General features: G+C 43.6%; 1 protein-coding gene across 3 annotated transcripts in view; it reads right to left on the reverse strand.

Moving 5' to 3' along the window:
* Nucleotides 1-5,095: 5,095 nt before the first annotated feature.
* Nucleotides 5,096-19,526, reverse strand: part of PGPEP1 (pyroglutamyl-peptidase I) — a 33,504-nt gene continuing 19,073 nt past the window's right edge. For 2 of the 3 annotated variants that reach the window (XM_026698916.2, XM_026698913.2), the window contains 3 exons: nt 13,525-13,641; nt 11,579-11,811; nt 5,096-10,665 (listed from right to left, as the gene is read on the reverse strand). In XM_026698916.2, the coding sequence (XP_026554701.1) occupies nt 10,473-10,665; nt 11,579-11,811; nt 13,525-13,629 (531 nt within the window). In that variant the 5' untranslated portion in view covers nt 13,630-13,641 and the 3' untranslated portion in view covers nt 5,096-10,472. Of the gene's footprint in view, nt 10,666-11,578; nt 11,812-13,524; nt 13,642-13,751; nt 13,901-19,526 lie in introns of those variants that run through there. The other variant, XM_087922840.1, reaches the window with a different exon arrangement.

The following is a 19,526-nucleotide window of genomic DNA, read 5'->3' on the forward strand; positions in this document are numbered from 1 at the left end:
TGTGCAATCTCCAGCTTTTGTTGGAAGGCAACTAGCCACAGTCAGCGTGCCAGCAACAACTGAAGAGTCAGAAATTCCACACCCCTCTTCTAATCAATGCAATTATGGCTTCAGGCTCAGGATGGCCTTTCAATGTAAGTTTGCATGGAATGAAATGAAATGAGGCAATAGGTTGACTCCTCTTGTCTATGGAGATTCACAGTCATCCAGGTCATGGTTTTCCCAAAGGTGCTTTTTCAAGATGCAGCTGGATTTTCTGGTTTTTCTTTTGAAGATGTTTTGCTTCTCATCCAAGAAGCTTCTTTAGAGCTGAAGAAGCTTCTTGAATGAGAAGCGAAACATCATCATCATCATCTCCTTTTAACGATCCCATAAATCCCTCGCAAGGTGGAGTTTGGGCAACTGAACAGAGCAGAGTGTTTACAGGCTGGATGCCTTTCCTGTCACCAATGCAGAGTTATATTCAGCGGATATATTCTCAACATGCCCAGAGAGAGAAATGTCTGCCTCTACTTAGGATCGAACTCACAGCCTCCTGATTGTGAGGAGAGAGCTCCACCTCTAGGCCACTGCACCACTCAAAGAAAAACCAGAAAGTCCAGCTGCCTTTTGAAAAAGCATCTTTGGGGTTGACTCCCTCTTCTTTGCGGCAGCCCCTCAGATATTGGAACACTGCTATCATGTCAACCCTTGTCCTTCTTCTCACCCAATTCCTGTAACCATTCTTCATAAGTTTTAACCTTCAGGCCCCTCTCCCCCAATCATCCTCCTTACTCTTTTCTGCACTTTTTCCAGAGTTTCAACATCTTTTTTTATATTGTGGTGATCAAAATTGGGTGCAGTATGCCAAGTGTTGTCTTACCTATTCACCTATTAAATTCTAAACTGGGGTTAATCAAACACCGTTCTACAAGCACATCGTGTGCAACGGCCAAGCATTGTACCACAATTATTCTGAACCACAAAACACAATATCCAACTGTAGCTGTGTGCTCATCCAAACAACAAGAGGCCCTCTTTCCCAAAAGGGGAGGAAAATAGGTAAGGGCAGTATTTGATTCAAAGCCATTTGTTTAGTGGCCATTTGAAGTTATGGCACTGAAAAAAGTGACTTATGACTGTTTTTCACACTTTCAACTATTGCATGATAGTTGAAATAGGATCACGTGATAACTATGTGTAACCTTTCCAGACAACTTCCAACAAGCAAAGTCGATGTGGGAAGCCAGATTTGCTTAATGGCTGCATGATTCACTTAACAGTTGCAGTGATCTGCTTAACAACTGCAGCAAAAAAAGGTTGTAAAATGGTGCACAACTCATTTAACAACTGCCTTGCTTAGCAACCGAAATGTAAGGCTCAAGTGTGGTTGTACGTTGAGGATCTGTGCCTTTCTAGACCACTTGAACAATGAAACCATGTGGGTTGATGCACCCTTCACTGTGAGGGATGGATAGAGGTCAGCAATTGGCAGCTTTCCAGCCAAAGATTAAAAGTTGGCAACTCTGTGGAAGGAGTTTTTTCTCCCACCAATCAGCTTTGGTTCTGGGGGGTTGAAAATCACGATACGACATTTTAAGCTCTATTTTTGTTTCAAAAAAATTCAAGAAAACTATTGAATGATTTCCCGTAGCCAGAAGAGAAATGCTGTGATGAGAGTAAGCTTGTGTAAGACATACCTTCCTCAGTTGGGTTCTTCCTATTTCTCTGAGCTTGGTCATCTTTTTACACAGTTGTTGAACATCTGCCCAGGATGTTTTGCCTCACCTGACCGCAGGGAAAATGTCACTTTTCCGTGGTTACACATAAAGCATGGGATACAGGCTGGCTGATAATGAGATGGAGGCTGGTTTGTGATGACATGTCTTTGAGGAACAGGCAATGGGGCAGTTGCATAATGGGGCAAGGTGGATGTTTGGATGAGTCCTTCACTCACTGGTGGGGAAAACCCAGATTTTAAGAATGGGCAAATGTGAGGAAATTATTCCAAGCCTAAGGAGAATGGATGAAAAAGGTTTCTGGCAAAATAAGATTTCCTTCTCCCAATAGTGCACATTGAGGCAAGAGATACCTGGGCTTGCTATTTAGGTATTCACAGCACATCTTTTGGTGATGCTATCTGTCATTTGCTGTCTTCTCTTGGATGGTTCTCATGCACATTTGCAAAGGCCTGAACTAGATCTTTGTGGTTCCTTCCAACTCCCTAGTTTAACCATGGTTCCATCTCAAATACACCGGACTTCTGGACCCCTGCATAAAGAAACACACACACCCCGCATGTAAGGCTCAAACAAAATAAATCATGTCTTCGGCAGGACCAAGCCAAGACCTGTAGTTGCAAGTCAGCTCACTTCAGGAGAGGGGCTGCAATTCTCAATTTCTGTACTTCTGACAGCCTTGCAGATTCATACTAGTTATGAGAGGCAATGGAGCAAGATACCTTTCTTATGGTTGGCCTTAGAAAGCTGCATTGTCCATGCCTTCTTCCAGTGCTGGAGGCAGGTTTAAGGATAACCCCCACCCCGCATCCCATCTCTCTTAACAGCGTTCTTCCACTGCTAGTAAACAGGAGCTAGGGAGTAGTTGGGCAACAGGCTGAGCAACAAAGCCATTCTTTTCCAGATTCAGCATCAGCTTCCAGGTCACAAGTGACAAGCTGTCTTACTTGCCATAAAAAGGCACCTAATGCACAGTGATGCTATGCTACTTTGCATCCCAGACCACACTTGTAGCAGGTGGCAACCATCACTGTATCAAACACAGCATGGAGGTGCACCCATGCGCTTGACTGTAATGTGGAGAACCACAATGGCAAGTTCTGCCTGGTACCTTCACCATTACACCAAACTGGCTCTCCAATAATATATGGCTTGATCCAAACTGCAAGATGCTGCTGCTGCTGCTGCAGGAGCCCAGGCAGAGCAGCTAATCTTAGCAGTTTCCCTCCAAGTGAAGTCAATGGAATTTTCTTCTACAAAACCTGGGGCCAGTTTACAAGTATGTCATTAATCACTTGTGCTGAAGAGCAATCTTCCATAGACTGCTACCTTCTGGAGATCAACGGAGGAGCTTCAGGATCACATTCCACAGGGGTGCCATGTGTAGAAAAGGAGAAAAAGGGGACAAGCATCTCCCTTCCCTCTCTGCCCTATTTCAGCCACTTGGACACCTTCAACAACACAACCATCAAATTCTAATAGCTTCATGTCCAACTAGATAACAACTAGAGCAACAAAGATTAAGTGACTGGAGGCTAAAACATGTGAACAGCAGTTGCAGGATTTGGGTATAACTAGTTTGATGAAAAGAAGGACTAGGGGTGACATGATATCAGTGTTCCAATATCTCAGGGGCTGCCACAAAGAAGAGGGAGTCAAGCTATTTTCCAAAGCTCCTGAGGGCAGGACAAGAAGCAATGGTTGGAAATTAATCAAGGAGAGAAGCAACCTAGAACTAAGGAGGAATTTCCTGGAAGGGAGAACATTAATCAGTGGAACGACTTGTGGGTGCTCCAACTCTGGAGGGTTTAAAAAAGAGTTTGGAAAACTATTGGTCTGAAATGGTATATAGGGCCCTGATGGCGAACGTATGCCATGCGTGCCAGAAGTGGCATGCAGAGCCCTCTCTCCAAGCACGCCATCGCCCGTTGCTCTTCCGGGTTCCGGCATGCGCATGCATGACAACCAGCTGGTCTTTGCGCATGGGAGTGCGGGAAGCCGGAAGAGCAGTTTCCTGGAGCGCATGTGCGTGCCGGTCAGCTGGTCTTCGCACATGCATGCATGTTAGAAACCGGAAGACCAAGTGACCAGTGTGCACGCACGCACTGGGAAGTTAAGTTTCCAGTTTCCGGCACTCCCACGCATGCACATCAAGGAACTGCTCTTCTGATTTCTGGCATGCATGTACGCGCTCGCACGGTCTCATTTCAGCACTTGGTGCCAAAAAGGTTAGCTACCACTGGTATAGGGTTTCCTGCTTCAGCAGGGGGTTGGACTAGACCTCCAAGGTCCCTTCCAAATCTGCTATTCTGTTAGGTAGCAGCACTTGGCTGACCTTGGCTGATCTCCAAAACTAAGCAGAATCAGACGTGATCAGACAGGGCAGACACACGGAGGCACACACAGGAAATCCCATGGCTGCGGACTAGCCAAAGGAGCTGGAAAAACATTCTGAAAGTGATGAACTGTTTCTGCACCTATAAACTACATGGATATTTCCATTAAGTCACTGCAGATTCTAGGTTCACTAAGCATTGGACAGCAACAAAATGGATAATTCTTTTTTTAAATGAATCTTTTTAATAGCCCTTTTTTGACCTGCACCTCAAAACAAATGTAACATTTGTTAGGATATTAAGTTTAGTAGTTGGAATAGTGAAGTGTGCCGTGCGCCAGAGCACACAGCTGTAGTTGATTGGTTGGAGAGAACTATGCATGAGGCAATCTGAATTCTGATTGGATGCTCCAAGTACAAAGGGGGAGTTTCTCTTTCCCCTGCTTTTTTTCCCGTGTTCTGCATGCTGTTTGATTTACCTCATGTTCCCGATTTTCTTGTCTGCTGCAAATACCGTTTCTCCAACAATACGGCCTCCCCCAATAGGAAATCCCAGCATGTTTTATAGGCATGAAATGAAATTAAGCCCCTCCCCCCAATTTAAGGCCTATATTAAAACATGCAAAATGGGGAGGAATGGTGGGAGGGCTTGCCATTAGGAAGTATGGATATGGTGCTGCCTGCGTTGACCCTGATATGAAGTGCCCCACCAACACCGAGGTCAACATCCAAGCCATCGCTGCCCGCCCGCCCAAAGATGCAATGGGGGGAATTAAGTCACCCCCAAAAAGATGGCCTAGCCATTTTTTCGGGGCTCAAAAAAAAATAAGACCCGGCCTTATGAGAAACACGGTAGGTTAATTTTTTGTCAGTGCCTCAGACTTCATTTGGACAGTTGCTGCGCAATTCCTCGACAACATTCCTCAGGTGGCCTCTTTTGGTTTATGAATGAGAAGAAAATGTCTGAAATGTTAAGAACTGGTCAATGTAACTGGGGGAACAGGAGACAGAAGTGAAGCAGAAAAACAGAAAGGACGCTTAATTTTTAATTGATTAAATAAAATGAGTTTAATGCAACCATTAAAAAATACACAGGTGCTTAGTACTGAAGACAGTGGTTCTGTGGAAAAACGACCGTCCCCTAAAATTTACTGGTTTGCAAAAAACTGGGAAATTATAGAATAAATTACATGTCCTAGTCAGGTGTAATAGGGGGAAGGTGAAACAAAGGTCCGGAGCTTTAATGAAAAGAGATTCCTGAGGAGATGAAAACAGAATGAAAACAAAGTCAGAGAACTCAAAGGAAAACAAAACCATTTTGGGCTATTCAGAGGTCAGATTCCAGACCTTGGCAAAATTCGGCAGTTTTAGCAGATGGTCAGTCTCCAAGGAGCTGCAGACCCAAAGGGCAGGCACATGAGCCAGGTGGCGTTTTGAGAGGTAATCGGATGCATTCCCAGAGGTTAGGGGAACTTTGCTTGAATCCTCGGGAACTGGAGTTGAGCATCTTAAACATAAGTATCCGGGGGTGTCTGCAGCATATAGCAATAGCACTTATATACCGCTTTACAGTGCTTTACAGCCCCCTTTACAGAGTCAGCCTATTGCCCCCAATAATAATCTGGGGCCTCATTTTACCCACTTCAGAAGGACAGAAGGCTGAGTCAACTCTGAGCCTAATGAGATTCGAACTGCCAAATTGCAGGCAGCCGGCAGTCAGCAAAAGTAGCAGCCTGCAGTACTGCACTCTAACCACTGCGCCATCGCAGCTCATGTGGTCAAAAATCCAAGGTGGTGGCTGCTACAGTCAGTCTCCAGCCCCTAAAGGAGGGGTATCCAAGTATGGCTGTCTGGGGAAATCTTGGAGTTGAAAACCACAGGGTTTGAAAGCTGCCAAGAGTAGACACACCTGCTCTAAATGCAAAGGGTACTTTTGAGTCTGTCCAACCTGGGATCCTCACTGGAGCTCCTGAATAAGAATTCCTTGATGTATTAACAGAACATCAAATTAAATGGATGGCCAGCTGGGGTAAGCTGCTTTGCATCCATTTCTTTGAGCAATGAACTCTTTGTGTGATATATATATATATATATATAAAGGCAGCTCTTGGCTTTGTTTAGTGACCATTCAAAGTTACAATGGCACTGAAAAAAAGGGACTTGCAACCAGTTCTCCTACTTATGACTGCTGCAGCATCCTCATGGTCATGCAAACAAAATTCAGGTGTTAATCATCTGACATCAATTTACAATGGCCGCAGCATCCCCGGGGGTCATGTGACTGCCATTTGCAACCTCCCCAAACCATCTTCTGGCAAGCAAAGTCCATGGGGGAAGCTTTTGCATTCTGTGGGGCTTTGGCTGGGCCAATACCACAATAAGGCTTTTAATGATTTATATAGAAGCACCCTATATTGTTCATTAAGAGAAGCAACTGTCTTCTGGGCTGCTATTTTCTGAGCCATGCCACCCACCACCCAACAGAAAACGTCACTCCAAAGTCTGATTTTCCCTTCCCCCTCCCCAAATTCTGGGCAAAAGGTCTCTTTAGGTTACATGCACACCTCTTTCCTGTGCCAAATTCAACATTCTCAACTGTTTTAAACACTTTAAATATATACTATTGAATAGTCTGTTCACACATTTACCGATCTCCCAGTAAAAATAAGTTTCTGAGCAAAGCTCTGCATTTGTTTGCACACAATGCTAACAAATTATGTGTGCTGCACTAAACACAAAGAATTTTGCTTTAAAAACAGCTGGTTAAAAAATGTTTCAGATTGCCATTGTAATAATTCACATCCCAGTAACTGAATTGTCAATTAGAGGGATGCAAAATGAATAAGTAATAATTTTTAAACTATTTGTACTAAATACTAATAGCCCTTGACTTACAACTATTCATTTAGTGACTGTTCAAAAATTACAACAGCACTGAAAATGGGCTTTGATTAGTTCTCACACCACAACATTCCCAGGGTCACGTCAACAAATTTTGGGCACCTGGTATGTATTTGCAGCAGCTGCAGTGTCCTGGGATCTTATCAACACCATAAATAACCTTCCTAGCCAGCTTCCGACAAGCAATGAATGGAGGAAACTGGATTTGCTTAATGATGCACTGAACAACTGCAGTGATTTGCTAAACAACCATGGTCAAAAAGGTCGTAAAGTGGGCATGACTCTCTTAACAACTGCCTTGTTTAGAAATGGAAATTCTGGTCCCAATTCTGGTCGTAAGTCAAGAACAATCTGTACATATCTGATACACATTCTAAGTCAGAATCCATGTTTAGAGCATCGTGTTCTCAAGAAAAGGTGCAGACTCAGAAGTTTCTGAACACAGCCAGTTGATGGTGTGATTATTAGGGTTTAAAAGTTCCATGGAAGGAAAAACACACAAGAGATGGTGGAGGACTAGCAGAAGAGTCCTTGTGTCAGTATGGACAGACCAGGACGCTTGATGCTCTTCCTTGAACTCATATGGTCAGAAATGGGGTTATTGTAGGGCACCATTTCCCAACCTTGACAATTTTAAGATATCTGGACTTCAACTCACAGAATTCCCCAGAAAGCATACCACGGTAGTGCAGTGGTTAGAAAGCAGTACTGCAGGCTAATTCTGCCCACAACCTGGAGTTCAATCCTGATTGGCTCAAGATTGACTCAGCCTTCCATCCTTTCAAGGTTGGTAAAATCAGGACTGTAATTCGTTTATGTATGTTTAAACAACATAATGAGGATAACTTAAATTTGATAAATATGATAGAGGTAACTTAGACTGTTATTGCGAATTGGATTATATGAATGATATCCAGAACCAACTCTGTTCACACACAATATGGGTATATATTTAAAAAAAACAATAAAGAATATAATAATTAAAAAAAGGACCCACATTGTTGGGGGCAATACGCTGACTCTGTAAATCGCTTAGAGAGGGCTGTAAAGCACTGTGAAGCGGTATATAAGTCTAAGTGCTATTGCTATGCTATCTTAAAATTACCAAGGTTGGGAAATACTGCTATAAGGTGACTGTCTGCAAATGAAAGTGTCAAATCCACAGGATGAGACAGTGCTACCGGGCAAATCTTCTAACCTTTCCAAGAAGCTTTCTTTGAAATCAAGTCAGTCCAACCTTGCAAAGGATTTTGCAGTGAAGCCTGAAAAATCCCATTCCCTAAGCAAACAGATGATAAAAAGAAAATATAATTTTAAGAAAGGAAGAATGAAGGAGAGAAATTTCCAGTAAGGGTAACCATCTCTTTAAAAAAAAAGTCTGGTCCCCTAAAAGGAGGTTTTTAATTGTAGCAACCCACCTTTCCTTCCATTTAAATGTTAAGCCATTTCACATCTTAAAGAAAAAATATCCAGCTCACCTATTCTTATCGTTTCAAAGAGAGATAGCCTTTATACAATGTGCATATCTGCACCCATCTAATAGATTATATAAATTTCACAGCTACACTTTATTAGAACTAAAAACAGCAGCCTTCTGTTTCTCAAACTGCATTGTTGCTGGGTTTTTTTTTTTAAAGAAAAAGGGGCAAATGGCCCTTGCACAGTTTGCCCTCTTACCAAGTGTTCCAAGGAAGAAGACTGCTTGCAAATCTAAAAACATGAGCCCACCTTTGCTAGAGTGGGGACCAGGGGGAAAAGCCCAGAAGCCTTCACATTTGGACAAAAAAAATATTAAATAAAATAAATTATTAAATGAAACAGGAGAAATTGGCTGACTTACCACACACCCAAGGGTGCTTGGAATTTGAATGCAAGTAAGAGGCTGGTGTGCAAACAACTTTTAAGAGCAATTTTAGCAACCCGAAAAGGGGTACAGATGAGGTTCCCATAAGACTGTCTCAAAATACGGCCATGCATTCAAACCTCAGCAGCCCTTTGTCTTGCAACCAGATTACCACTGGGTTTAGCAAGCTGACAAGCACAAGGCAGCTCTCACTGAGAGTTACTATAAAAGCAGGATCAATTAGTTTTAAAGAGAGAGAGAGAGAGAAATTCAAACAAGAATGATTTTACAGCGAAGAAGCGGTTTCATTTTAAGCCAGACCATTTTTAGCAAAAGTTGCTTTTTTTTTTTTTTTTTGTGGCCAGTTCAGTTTTATCAGGCAATTCCATTGTCCAGGATTTTAGACTGGCCAAGTCTCCATTCTGCCATACAAGTTGCTTCCTTGCTGCTTCATCCCCAAAGTCTTCCTGTTTAGAGTGAAGTTGAACACTGCTCGTTTTAAAAGGAAAAAAAAAAATACACCCCAGTGTCTTTAATCTTTTGAATGTATATTATACTCTAATCCCACCTAGGTAAAAAGTGCAGCATCGTTTTCTACAGAGCCGGCAAGGGCCGCCATCAGGGAAGCATTATGGAGGGAAGCGCCCAGGGGGAATTCCTGGAGAACTACTCTGCTGAAATCATGGGGACTTCAACCCAGACGCAGGAGCTGAAGCAAAATGAGGCCTTCACCAAGCAGGAGGTGGTGCCAGCAAGTCTTCACCCCCTTCTCCTAGCAAGCAGAAATGAAAAAATCTGAATCTCGATCCAGAGTCTCATCCCTCCCCAGCAGAGCAGAAAAGTTTAGAAAAGAATATGTACCGTGTTATTTTCTGAAGGTACAAAAGGATATTTGAGCAGCATCTCACTTTGAGGCACTGGGAAAGATAGCTACGGTAGGCCTAGTTCCTAGGGCACATTAAGCCAGCAGGCCAGAAGAGAAGAGAAACTCTACATTTCAGACCGATGGGTGGCTACGGAAGTCAGGAAAGGCAAAACCCAAAGAGATCTGGTCTTTTTTTTTTTTTTTAAAGAATCACCAACAGGTTTGGCATGAGGTGTCAATTAAAGGAAATGTTCCCGCCTCTCTTTCCATCCCCAAGCGTTCCTCATGAAGAGCAGAACTCTACCATATAAATTGGAGGAATCTGTTTTAAACAGTGAAGAAAAAAAAACTTCCAAGCTTCTGGGTAAATGTACAATACGTCTTCCTGTAAAGGGAACAGCACTTCCTGCAAGGGTCCTACTTTTTGAACCGAAAGCACTGCTACGAGTTGAGTGGAACCATCAAACTGTCCTTCTGAAAACACAAAGACCTTGCAAAATTGAACTGGAGCACATCGGACAACTGGAGCAATTGCCTAACTGGCAAATCCTCTCAATCCATTTAACAATCTTTGCAGGACCTGAACACCATGGGGACCCCAAGAAGCTAGTGAGAGCTAGTTTGGGTGGAATTGAAAGAGAAGCAAAGGAGGATCTCCCAAAATGTATCTCCTCAGAGTGTCAGGAATCCATTTCTGTTCTCTCAATCTTCTAGGTGGATCCTGCCAGCTGGGATTCTGTAAGAACAGGAGAAAAGTTTTTGGAAGTGCAACCATGAGGAAAGTAAAGAGGCGGGGACTTTGGCCCGAGTTCAATGTTCGTTGTGACAGTTGATGTTGCTCTCAGATTGTTCTAAGACATTGAGCATTTCCTCTATGATGGCCTGGAGTGCACGGCCCAGCTGTTCTGCGCTGTATGGTTTTCCCAAGGGAGGCACGTGGACAAAGGCAGATCGCCCGTGGCTCTGGTACAAGGAAGTGTAGTATGTGAAGTCACACAGATACCTGCAAGAACAATGAGATTCTTCAGCCAGGGAAGCGGGGGCGAAGTTTATAAGCCCTTGCATTTGAAAGCCTACAAAAGTACAGTCAAATGAATTGCGGTATTTCATCCCTCTACTCTTTTCAGGTGAATTATCTGTAGTTCAGGAATTGAATGGTGGAGTTCTTGGTGCTCTCTAAGCTTGTCTGTTTGCTTGAAATGGTTTCATTGCCCAAATAGGCAACGTAAGCAATCCAAGCGCATCCATGAATGGCAACTAGCAGGCAGAATTCGTGACCAAAACTCCTGTATTAAATGTATTAATTTTTTGTGCCAGCCACCTCCTCTATAAGGTGACTCCTTAATCTCATAGCACATGGACAGACTCAACCGCAGTTTCAACTGGGAAATTATTGGCATCTTAGACCAAGCCCATTTCAAAAATGCTAGGGAATGCCTGGAAGCTCAGCATTCAGACAAATCAGCCAGGAAAGATACAAAAAGACTCCAGGTAGTCCTTGACTTATGGCCACAATCGAGCCCAAAATGTATGCTGTTAAGCAAAGCATCTGTTAAGTAGGTTGTGCCTCCTTTTACAACCTTTTTACCACAGTTAAGTGAATCATGGTCATTAAGTAAATCTGGCTTCAGCTATGAACTCTGCTTGTCAGAAGGTCACAAGAGGTGATCACGTTACCGTAGGATACTGCAACTGTCATTAATACCTGCCAGTTGCCAAGCGCCTGAATTCCAATCATGTGACCATCAGGATGCTGCAACAGTCGTGTGAAAAACAGTCCTAAAGACACTTTTGCAGTGTTGTTGTGACTTCAAACGTTCACTAAGCGAATGGTTGTAAGTCGAGGACTACCTGTACCTCAAACTGCCTCTCTCCATCTCCACTCTTCCCCTTCCCCTTTCCTCTCCACTTCATACCGCCCAGCGTCCTCTGATATCGTGACGGTGACATCCAGTCCCAATGCAGAGACTCTCTTGCACACGGCATCCATGTCGATGATCGAATCGATGCATTCCGGGCCCCCTTCAATGCAGCATTCGGAACCTGGACAGAAGTGGCAGTTGTCCAAACCCCGGTATCCCACGTTGTGGCCGCATTTTTCTAACGTCACCGTTGTGGCCATGCCAGACAGTCCCACGTGAACTACAAGCTGTTTGGAAAACAAGTCAAAAGCTTTCTGTTGCAGAAGTGGAAAAGCAGGTTCATGAAACTGGCAGAGTTGTGAGCCAAACTAGTGACCTGAGGTCAGCATGCCCTTACATCTTTTCCAAATAATCCCTGGAGTGTACATTCCTCCCACCTGGAAGAAGGAAATGCATATAATCATGGTGCATATCCTTAAAGAGACAGATCTTGGTTAAAAAAGAAACAAAACTCAACCTCTCTCTACCACCAAGAAAATACAGCCACCCTATATACATGTGCCATGTTCCTACCCTCTTTGCAGTATTTCTGTTAGCCTCTTTTCTTTTTCTTTCTTTCTTTCTTTCTTTCTTTCTCTTCTTTCTCTTTCTTTCTTTCTTTCTTTCTTTCTTTCTTTCTTTCTTTCTTTCTTTCTTTCTTTCTTTCTTTCTTTCTTTTCTTTCCTTCCTTCCTTTCCTTTCCTTTCCTTTTTCTTTCTCTCTCTCTCTCCCCCTCTCTCTTTTCTTTCTTTCTTAAAGGTGGATAATCATCAGCCTAAACCCTTACAACAAATTCTCCTCCTCCCCTAGCCTTTAAATATAGCTGAGAAATGCAATAATAATATACTTGGATTTTTTCCTTTTTGAGGTTGTTATTTGAACCTAAAGCCCATTCAAAATGCTACTATTACCCCTTGAAGTCCTAATTAGCTTGGACCAGATGACTGTAAGTTTCGCCTCCTTTCTTATACAGAGACCTAGAACCTAAAATTATGCTCAACAATTTTGCTAGAAAAGATTACCTTGGTTGCCAGATTACTCCCTTTGAATGCTAGACACCTTGTTTATCTGTTTATTTGATTTCTCTATGGGTTCTAAATTCAAACATATTTCTCTATTGTTCTGCTTAACGTTGCCGCTACTGGGTTTTACAGTATATTCAGGTTTAGGATGGTTTAATGTCTTGCTCTAGCTAAAGTTTACAAATGTAGCTGTTTTGCAAGATGGTATGTAAACATATAGCGCAAACAAGCAAACAAAGTCATATGCATGCAGACTGCTGCTCGTATGCTGGAAATACTGCAAGAGACCTGCTGGATCAAATCATGGATCTATGTAGGTGAGCAGCTGGTAGACCTACAGGCTAACTCAGGCCCAGATGTTAAAAAGTAAGGTGGAACAGAACTTGCCTCCTATCATTCCTGGTCCCAGCTCTGGGACAAACTGAGACCGGTGGTTTATTTTAGATACAACAGCTAATAACTCCCAACAAACTCATCTTCTGTTGTTTTTGGTCCCATTCCTCTTAAAAATCATCAAATTCTGTCTGCTTTCTAAAACATACACAGCACAGGTAGAAGAACAAATCCAGGGAATGGTAGTGGTGGTAGACTCCAGCTCTGCTCATTGAAATGTTTAATTCTTGCACCCAAGTAAAAAAAAAAAATACGTTGCCCTCAGTCACCAAAAGATAGTACCTTTCTAGTCTTCTCCCGGTACATTGCCAGAATGGGAAAAATAAAGGAGAATATGCCTACCCTGGAGGAATGAGTAAGACAAACAGGAAACCTGCCTCCATCTTCTGCCAAGTGGGTGAGAAGCCACAGCCGTCCCTCCCGTCAGGGTTCTCCCTTGCCCCCCATGCTTGTCTCTCGCCTCAAAATCAGGGTTTGCAAACTGAGCCAGTTTCCTGACACTGGTCTCCCTCAACCTCACCGCCATTCTCACTTCCTTTCACTCACTTGTGGGCTGTGTTTCTTCCACAAGGCGGGAATGAGCCTCTGCACAGCCTGATACTCAACAGGAATCTCATAGACATGTAGATCCACATCTTCTCCGAGGCCCATTTTCTCCAGCTCCTGAAAAAAAAAGGGGGAGGAAAGAGGTTTCAAAATAGTTTGTCATCTAGAAGGATCTCAGAAATGTGTTTTCTCTGTAGCTGCCATGGCCCTTTGGAAGAACCTCTCACCTGAGATTGGGGAAGAGGATGTGTGGAGGCTGTGAAAACCTGGGCCTTCTCCCAAGCATTGGACTACGACGGGGTTGGCTCAGGGGGTTAAAACAATGTATTTTTATGTTGTTGTTTTTATTGGTCACTGGGAGCCACATATGATCATTCTGCAAGAGACATGCCCATACAAGTTCCTTAAATAAACAAGTGACTTTCACTTAGGTCCAATCATAGTTATTTGGGTATATAGGCTCATAATATTCAGTGGCAGGCTATTTCTAATTATCAAATGCTGAGCCAGGAGGACTGTTCTATGCTGAATATATACCCTTGCTGGTCTCAGCAGGTGGCACTACCTAAATAGGGCTCAGCCCAATTAGGATTTGGCTAGAGATGCCCCGGAAAGATCAGAGCTATAATTAGAACCGGGAAGTCAAAGAAGCAGGTCTCACCATAAGGAAAACTATCTTTTTCTTCTACAAAGAAGGGCATTCTATGAAGTTACTAGGATTTACATTCAACTTAAGGGAGGCTGTAATTTTTTTACTTATCCCATAGGGCACACAGTAGCAAAAAAAATATAGCAGCGTTAACTGCAGCAAGAAGTACCTGAAATAAGAATGATCCTCCCTCCCTTGTTCCCCCTAAAGCAAGTTTTCTCAAACTCGGCAACTTTAAGCTGTGCGGACTCCAACTCCCAGAATTCCCCAGCAGGCAATGATGGTTGGGAAATTCTGGGAGTTGGTCCATACAGCTGAAAGTTGCCAAGGTTTACGAAACAGTGCATTAAAGACATATTTCTTCATTATACAGGCAGATAGTGACTAATTAACAAAAGAAATCCAAACAAGTTGCAAGTAAATAACGGTGTTTTGGAAAGGAAGGACTACTTTGGGATGGTGGACATCTGGCTTCTGATATGGATAAGGTTTAAAACCAAGACATCTGAAGGATACCTGACAGTGAAAGTGAGGTTACTGTCCAGCAAGGAACATCTCTGCTGCCTTTGTTGTTGGAACACACTCCCCCTCAAAAGGATTTTGAAAGCCAAGGGAAAATCATCAAATCCATAAAAAAGCAAAAGTTAGAATATTTTGGACATGTGATGCAAGACCCAGAAAAATATGGCCTACTTTACTTAATCTTCCAAGGAAAGATTGAAGGCAAATGAGGTGCAGGCAGAAGGACAACATAAGGTCTACAAAATCTAAGGGACCAGTTTGGACAAAACTCAGCAGCATTTTTTTGTGTGGCTGCTGATAAAAACAGGATTGCCAACATCCGATGATGGATATGGAAGGAGGAGGAGGGGGGGGAGGGAAGGGGGGGTGGGGGAGGAGGAAGAAGAAGAGGAAGAGGAGGAGGAGGAGGAGGAAGAGGAAGAGGAGAAGGAGAAGGAGGAGGAGGAGGAGGAGGAGGAGGAGGAGGAGGAGAAGAAGAAGAAGAAGAAGAAGAAGAAGAAGAAGAAGAAGAAGAAGAAGAAGAAGAAGAAGAAGAAGAAGAAGAAGAAGAAGAAGAAGAAGAAGAAGAAGTAGTAGTAGTAGTAGTAGTAGTAGTAGTAGTAGTGATGGCCATAAAGATCCTCTGGTATGGGACAGACAGACAGACAGACACACACACACAGAGAAGGGTGGGTGGGTAGATAGATGGACGGACTGACAGAGATAGATAGATAGACGGACGGATGGACATAAACAGAAAGATCTCGAGGTCTACCTGTAAGGGACACCCTCCCTGGTGCTTTTGCCCTGTAAGATGCAGGCTTTAGAAATAGTAAGGGAAACCCTGGGCTAGTTTACTTTCTACATGACCCACTCAAGTCTCAAAAGACTTGGCTTATGGACTGAACCAGAATGGGAAGCTCTCCAGCCTCACTGCTGCAGCCCACAAATCAAACTGGATCACATTGCTCAGCAACAAATCTGCTCACTTGCTCCCCCCCCACCCCCGTCTTACTAACGTGAATAGCAAAATGCGACGGTCATTGGACAAGCCCTTCAGATTATCCTGTCACCAGCCTGGAACGTGGGGGGGGCAGCTAAAACGAGTAAAAAAGTAAGTCAAAAGCACAGCCCTCCCCAGCCACAAAAAAAACCCACTGCCAATCAAAGAGGTACAAATTACAAACATGTCTCAGGATCTATCCTGATACAGGATGCAAGGACAATGCTCAGCTCTTAAAACTGGAGGCCACATTAATAGCTAGAGACTTAGGGATGGGTGATTAAAAAAAGAGATTTTATAGTTTGGAGGGCAAGTGGGAAAAATAAATGAGAAAGCAGTTTGGGGGCAGTGGAAAGGGTTAAACCTCCCCTTCTCTTGCAAAAAAAGCCTAATCTAATGAGCTCTGAATCTTCTATTGATTTTGGGGAAAAATCACTAATTCTAGAGGCATCTGGTTGACAAGAGCTGAAAGAGAATAAGTAGCCTGGGGGACCACTTTGGTATATTAGCAGCCATTAACCATGAAAACTAGAGGGAAGCTATATTCAGAGGCAGTCTACCTTAGAAGACCAGAGCAAGGAACGCTGTTGCTGCTGCTGCTGCTGCTGCTTATGGGCTTCAGAGTTGGTGAAAAGATTCACTTGCCTTCATTTTTAATTCTATGAGCAAGGGAACACTGTTTAAGTCTTGTCACAATAAGAACTACAAGTTCCAGAAAATGAAGCACACCTTTTGTGGCTATTGCATTAAAAGGCATCTTAGTTGCTACATGTAATCCCCTACTTATGACCAATGAAAATGGGACTTATAACTCAGTTTTGAAATTCCAATGTCTGCCTCCCCCCTTCCATAGTCATGTAACCATGTTTTGGGTGCTTAATAACCAGCCCGCATTTATGGTGGTTTGCCGCACGTAAACCAGGTGGTCATGCAATCATGATTTACGACGTTTAGCAGAAATTGGTGTTTACTTCCAGTTTCTGGCAAAAAACCAAAAACAAACCCCAACCCCTCCCTATAGCGAATAATGGATTTGGGTAATGATTGCAGAGTTTGCTTTATGACTGCCGAATTCACTTAACAAACACCACAAAAAAGTTAATAAAATTGGGGGTAGTCATGTGATGATCTGCTTTACAATTACAATCCTAAGGACTATTTGTACCAGAGACGAACATGGCTCTCCTGCTGCAATGTAACTTCCAGAATGTATTGATTTTGATTATCTCACCACAATCAAATACAACTCTCGGGGGTTGGAACTAAGCTACGAGAGTATAAATCTTAGAACTAGCTGGAAATTCTAGTCCAGCACTTCGGAATATCTTCAGGCTAGAAAAGGCAGCTCTGGATTAAGCCAACCTTCATGTATTAAGGCAAACCCCTCCTTCCTTTGGGGTGAGATAGTTTCACATACCACCATCCTCACCATTTTAGGAAAAAATGTGGGTTTTTTTCCCCTTACACTTTATTTCAAAATGTTTAAGGTTTTGTTTATTTATATTTCAAATTTACATGGCTGCCTATCTCACAAGAAGTTATTGTTACAACAAAGAAATAAAACATACATGTCAAAAAAAAAGAGGTCAGTATTAAAGAGTTTTGAGGCACACAACAGTTTTTAGATTAGCAAGGGAGACACCTCAAAATCTCATCGGTACCCTGGGACACACACACCCCCGGCCTGTGACATAGCCAGGCCTGGAAGGACCTTGGGAAGATTGAGATGGAGTGACCTTCACTTCAGGGAGAATATCCCTTAAGGCGGGTGCAACAGCAGAAGAGGCCCAGCCCCTCAGGCTCTACTCTAGAGCAGGGGTGTCAAACTCGGTTTCATTTGAGGGCAGCATCAGGGTTGTGTTTGACCTTGGGGACCAGGTGGGTGTGGCCAGCTCCATGTCACTCATGTCAGGGTGCCAGTGGTGGTCCAAGTGCTCTGCCTGTGAAAATGAGCTCCCAAGCTCCATTTTTAGCTAAGATGGCGTCCTATAAGACACTGCCAGCAAAAAGGGAGCTCCATTTTCACTGGCAGAGGCACCGCGGGCCGGTCCTTCGCTATTTTCAGTGCAGCCCCTGCGGGCCAGATCCTGCCTGCTGCTCTAGAGTAATTCCCTGAGACATGGGACCCATAGCATGCCTCTTTGCAGCATGCAGTCAGCATTCCAGAAAACCTCCACTCCAACAAATAACTCCCAGACAGACATCCTCTCCAATGTTCTTTTTATTAGAGTAGTAAACTGGCACATCTGGGAAATCCTGAATCTGAAAGTTCCGGGTTTCCTTGCAATAAGTAAAAAATTACAAATCCACCCCCTGCACCCATCATTGCATCACATGCCCCAATCACCATCCGTCCACCAGGTGCAGAAATAACATGACTCTGACTTAGAAGAATGCTATTGTGTCTAACCACATAACCTCCAAGAAATTCCCCCCCTCCCATTTTCCCAGGCTCAAGAATGTGGCAGTGTGGAAGTGGATGGTGCTAATATGGCTTCCAAAGCTGACACATGCTGGATCTGATGGGAAAAGCAGATGTAATCAGAGAGAGGCAGTCCCTCAGATCAGGGGTCCCCAACCCTGGGCCACAGCCCACTACTGGGCCATGGCCTATTTGGAACTGGACCCTGGAAGCGGTGAGCTGGCAGGCATGTTGAGCTGTGTGTGCACCAGTCCGCCGCTTGCATATGTCAAGCTCCGTGTGTGCGTACTGGCCCACCGCTCAGATGGCCCAGTTCCCCTCTCCTACCCCCTCTGGGCCACCTAGCTGCAAAGTTTGGAGACCACTGCCTCAGATAACTTATATTTTGTTGTGTTTAAGGCACAGGTTTCTCCTGCCCAGGGGGTATGCTCATCTCTTTTTCTTAGCTGAGGGAGCCAGCATTGTCTGAAGACACTTTTGTGGTCATGTAGCCAGCATGATTATATACCAAGGCACACAGAATGCTGCTGCCTTTCCACTGAAGTGGTACCTATTTATCTACTCACATTCTCATGCTTTCGAACTGCTAGATGGGCAGAAGCTGAGGCAAGGAATGGGAGCTCAGCCCATCCTACGGCACTCAGGTCTCCAACCCAGACTGTCAGTTTTCCAGCTGACAAGCTCAGCATCTTTAACCACTGAGCCATTACGCCTCTATCTATTATGTTTACTAGAACATAAATAACGCAAATAACCTATGGTATCCCAGACCCAGGAAAGGTTTTTTAAAGAACACTGAAGTCATCTTCCTCAAGAGGAAGTGCCCTCTGAAACCACAACTCCCAGATTCCTCAGCTATAACAGGTTGGAAAACATGGATATCTCTCCCATTGGCCTTCTACTTCTCATATCTACAGTCTTGGATTCTGTATGCACACAACTTTTTCAGACACAGCACCTGTTGTTGCATCTAGTATTTCCAGTTTTCCAGAAGAGGATCATGGAGAAGGAAGGTGGAAGACCAGCCAAAGTTAAGACTCATCAACATCTTTGCAGATGGCCAATTCCTGACAAAGTCTTAACTTTCTTTTTCAAGGCAGCTGGAAGTATCCAGGATAACTAGCGTGGCTGAAGCATGAGCAGCCTCAGTATCTAATGCAAAACACTTGTCTAATCAGCTCAATGGGAAGCAACCTACAAACCACTTTTTCCTATCTCCAGCCTGCCAAAGCAATGCTCTGCCTGAACTTTCGACAAGATTTAAAATGCATCATAAAAGACGGTGCACGCAGGGCAGGAAGCAGAGAAAGTCCAAAACATTTTGAGTTATTTTCACACCCACAGAACTACTCCAAACCTCGCACCTCATGAATTCTCCACAGATTTCCCTGGGAATGGAAGTAAATATACCACACAGGATTCACTTA

The sequence above is a fragment of the Pseudonaja textilis genome, chromosome 1 (genome assembly GCF_049901715.1).
Source record: "Pseudonaja textilis isolate UNSWEBS1 chromosome 1, rPseTex1.2, whole genome shotgun sequence".
Taxonomy (NCBI): domain Eukaryota; kingdom Metazoa; phylum Chordata; class Lepidosauria; order Squamata; family Elapidae; genus Pseudonaja; species Pseudonaja textilis.